Source organism: Arachis hypogaea, chromosome 1, assembly GCF_003086295.3.
Source record: "Arachis hypogaea cultivar Tifrunner chromosome 1, arahy.Tifrunner.gnm2.J5K5, whole genome shotgun sequence".
Classification (NCBI taxonomy): domain Eukaryota; kingdom Viridiplantae; phylum Streptophyta; class Magnoliopsida; order Fabales; family Fabaceae; genus Arachis; species Arachis hypogaea.
This window is the reverse complement of record NC_092036.1, coordinates 94831154-94835035: the sequence shown is the minus strand read 5'-3', so window position 1 is coordinate 94835035 and position 3882 is coordinate 94831154. Positions and strand designations below refer to the sequence as shown.

Genomic DNA, 3882 nt, shown 5'->3' with positions numbered 1-3882 from the left:
AGTATTCGGCAGCTGATGGCTCCGCCGGCTCCATCAATGGAAAGAAGGTACCCGTTGTACTATCACCCTTCACTTGATTTACAAATATCCCCATTTTTCTTCGTTATAGGACTGCAGTTGTTTTTGGAGGAAATTCCCCAATTTTGCGTGTTTCGGTAAATTACCGCATTGTTGCTGTTTGGCACAGGGTTGCCGAGGATGAAGATACCACTGGGGGCGTGCGCGTCGCCGATGAAGCAGAAATGTCCGACGGAGCAGACCACGGAGTTGGATCGGTTGAGGGCGAACGCTCTGCAGGGATGGAGTCGGACGAGAACGACTTTCAGGAAGATGATACAGAACACGACCATCATGCAGAGGCCGATGTCGACAATGAGGATGCGGTTGAATTGGAAAACAGTTTGGACGGCGCCGGATGAATGTCTGAGAATTATGCAGAAGATGAGTTTTACGCCGTTGATTCCGGCGAGTCCATAGGTTGGATTGATTTTTTGAACTTGAGCGCGGAGGATGTTCTCCGGTTTAATTTCGCAGATGTTGACATTGCATTTGAGTTCTACCAGCAATATGCAAAGCACCATGGCTTCGGCGCGAGACGTTCCAGAAGCGAAAAACGTGGCGAAGTAAGGATACGGCAGGAGTTCGTGTGCCACCGACAAGGGTTCCGATCCCCGAAGTTCTACTCGATGCCTAACCGGCAAAAGAGTCCGAGGGCCGAGACACGGTGTGGATGCTCTGCAAGGATGCTACTTCACATGGACGATGAATCAGGACGTTGGCACGTTGCGTTCTTTTCAGACGCGCATAACCACCACGTTCTTGAGTTGCGATTTTCTTCCATGCTCCCGGGCCATCGGAGGATGAGCGAAGCGGACATCAAGTAGATGAACGACATGCGTAAAGGGGGCATTGGCGTCTCCCGAATCCACGGTTTTATGGCGAGCCTGGCCGGCAGGTATCATAATGTCCCGTACACAACAAGGGACATGCACAATGTAAATGCGAAGCAACGAAGGGAGGGTGGCCTAGATGCGGAATCGTGCCTAAGGTATCTCCGAGAGTGCAAGGCAAATGATCCAGCACTGTACTACAAGGAAGTTGTTGACGGTGAGGGCGTGTTGCAACACTTGTTTTGGTGTGACGGCACCAGCCAAATTGATTACCAGGTGTTTGGAGACGTGGTTGCATTTGATGCAACGTACAAGAAAAACAGTTGTCTTTGCCGCTGCACTGGTGGCAGACGAGAAAGAAGAGACCTATGTCTGGCTGCTTCAGCAGTTGCAAACTTCAATGAAAGGGAAGGCTCCCGTGTCCATAATAACCGACGGTGACAGGAAAATGAAGTCTGCGATCGAGCAAGTTTTTCCAGAGGCTCACCATCGACTCTGCGCTTGGCATCTATTCCGAAACGCCACGAGCAACATTGGAAAGCCCAAATTCACCAGGATGTTTAGGGATTGCATGCTCGGTGACTACGAGGTCCGAACATTTCAGAAAAAGTGGTTTGAGATGGTTGAGAAATTTGGCGTGGCCGATAAAAGATGGGTACAGGACATGTATGAGAGAAGGCACAGTTGGGCCACAGCACACATACGGGGAAAGTTCTTTGCCGGATTTCGAACAACATCAAGGTGCGAGGGCTTGCACGCTGTGATATCACGGTATGTTAAGTCTTGATACAGCTACACTGAGTTTTTACGTCATTTCCATCGATGCTTGATGTTCGTGCGCGCAAAGGAGGTGGAGGCTGATTTCGAGTGTGCAAAGGGTGACCCTGTTATGACCACCAACCTGAAACAGCTGGAGCGGAGTGCAGCCGACAACTACACTCGTGCGATATTCTATTTGTTTGTTCCCATTCTTGACAGGGCCTGTGCAATGAGGGTGGTTGACTCTGAAGACAACGGTTCCTATTTTATTCACACCGTCTCTCGATACGACACTCCGGGGAAGGAGTGGCATGTTGTTGCAACGTCTGATACGAGGGAGGTCCGATGCACGTGCATGAGAATGGAATGTTTCGAGGTCCCCTGCGAACATATAATTGCGGTGCTTGTTCTTAACAATGTTCATGAGATCCCGAGGTCTCTGATATTACCGAGATGGACCAAGGATGCAAAACTTGTGGCGGTGCAGTCGATGGGCGTGATTTGGGATTCTGTACAACTGACGCAACACTGGTGCCTAATGGATTGGTACCGGAAAGTGTGCAAGATTGCATGTCACAGCACCGAAAAGTTCCAGTTTGCAAGAGACATTGCCGTGCTGATGCTGAAGCATTTCGAGAACGAAGATGCAGGGAACACCAGTTTTCCACACGAGGGCCACCTACTGAGGGTGGCAGACCCCCGACGCAGAATCCACCCAGGCGCAATACAAAGGGTAACGGTGCTCATGGTGGAAAGAAGACCCAGCGATGTCGTTTGTGCCGGGAGGTGGGACACAACAGGACGACGTGTCCGGAGCGTCGCACAATGGAACCATCCAGCGCAGTTGCAGAAGACATGGATTCGATGGACACTGACATGGTGGGTTGGTCGCTCTATAGACGATGTAGTTAAGTTTTCTGCTCTGTTAAATGGATCTAATCATTTGTTTTTTACATTGGTGTCAGGTCTATGATAACCTATCCGGCGATCTGTATGCGACCGTGGAGATTCCTTCATTCCAATGCTCCGATAGTGACACGCAGGCTGGGTTTGCTAACAGCGACTTCGCTGGGACCAACACGTCCGGGCCAGTCATGTCTCTCGCCGATTGAGCAAAGAGGGCCTACAGTCGTCACCACCGTGTGTTGCAACGGCGGGTTGGTCGAACCCTTTCACGTTCCCCGGTAGGTTGTAGCCGCACACCGAATGTTGTCTGCATTTCAAATAGCTACAGAACCATCTACATGTCGTCCACGTTAAAACATGTTGCCTTTCCTTGGTATGTGGATGTGCTATAGATATCACCGTTTTTAATCGGGATTCAAGATGTGTAGGCGTGAAGTGGTGTCATGCGAATAGCTGCAAATCGACTGTCAAACCTGATGTATTATTATTCGGTCGTTGTCCACCCTTTTGTTGAACCGGACATGGTAGTTAGGGGCATGTTTACAGCGATTCTATGTTTAGTGGATATTTTGTATGTATGGTAAGTGGATATTTTGTATGTAGTTAGTAGTAACGTTCAGTGGATATTCAGATGCACGTCTCATAAAAAAACTCGTTGAAAAATGCATGTGGTTCAATCGCGATTTTGAAATTCTTTGTAAGGGATCATTGCTTCTGGATGTAATTTAAAACACACGCTTAAAACACCTGAAGTGATGAGTAAAATGCACTAGATGAAGCACGGCAACAACTTCGAATCAATAAACAACCACTACTAATTAGCATTTTGCGGGTATTAACAAATCAGTGTGAAGTTTCAAAATTCAAAATGCAAAGCTACAAAATGTAGGTGAAGTGAATCAAATTACATTCAAGCTTGACAGCTTAAGTTTACATTCAAACTTCACAGGCACTAATTGACATACATTTCAAATATTGGGAGATCAGTCCATTTGCAATGCTACGTGCACGTTAACAATAGAAACGATTATCGTGTTTATCATCCAAAGCATAAGCTAATGACGGCAAGGTAGAATTATATTCCTGGTAATAACATATAGATTAAAGATACAGATGTATGGACATGCAGCTTGCACCACCGTACTTGACAAACTGAGGCAAGAAAACACCATTGACCGAGTTACTTGGATGGGGTTGGGGGGCGATGGCTGGGGGTTTAGGAGACAGGAGTTCTCAATATATATGCAGCCGGTATTCTTGCGGCGCCAGCCGTTCGAAGACACACACATGGCCGTGTCTTAGTTGGCATGCAGTTGCTAAGGCAGAC

The 3882-nt window shown here is 47.9% G+C and overlaps 1 protein-coding gene across 1 annotated transcript; it reads left to right on the top strand.

Moving 5' to 3' along the window:
* The first annotated feature begins 212 nt into the window (after positions 1 to 212).
* LOC140174508 (uncharacterized) lies at positions 213 to 3218 on the top strand. Its single transcript, XM_072199604.1, has 2 exons — positions 213 to 2528; positions 2615 to 3218. The coding sequence occupies exons 1-2, from the start codon at positions 2103 to 2105 to the stop codon at positions 2759 to 2761; spliced, it is 573 nt and encodes a 190-aa protein (XP_072055705.1). The 5' UTR covers positions 213 to 2102; the 3' UTR covers positions 2762 to 3218.
* Positions 3219 to 3882: the final 664 nt, after the last annotated feature.

What these genes read in the sequence shown, in the direction of transcription:
- LOC140174508 (XM_072199604.1), top strand. Translation starts at nt 2,103, where the DNA reads ATGGACCAAGGATGCAAAACTTGTGGCGGTGCAGTCGATGGGCGTGAT. An exon ending in ATTCGATGGACACTGACATG is followed by an intron (nt 2,529 to 2,614) that starts GTGGGTTGGTCG and finishes CATTGGTGTCAG; the next exon opens with GTCTATGATAACCTATCCGG.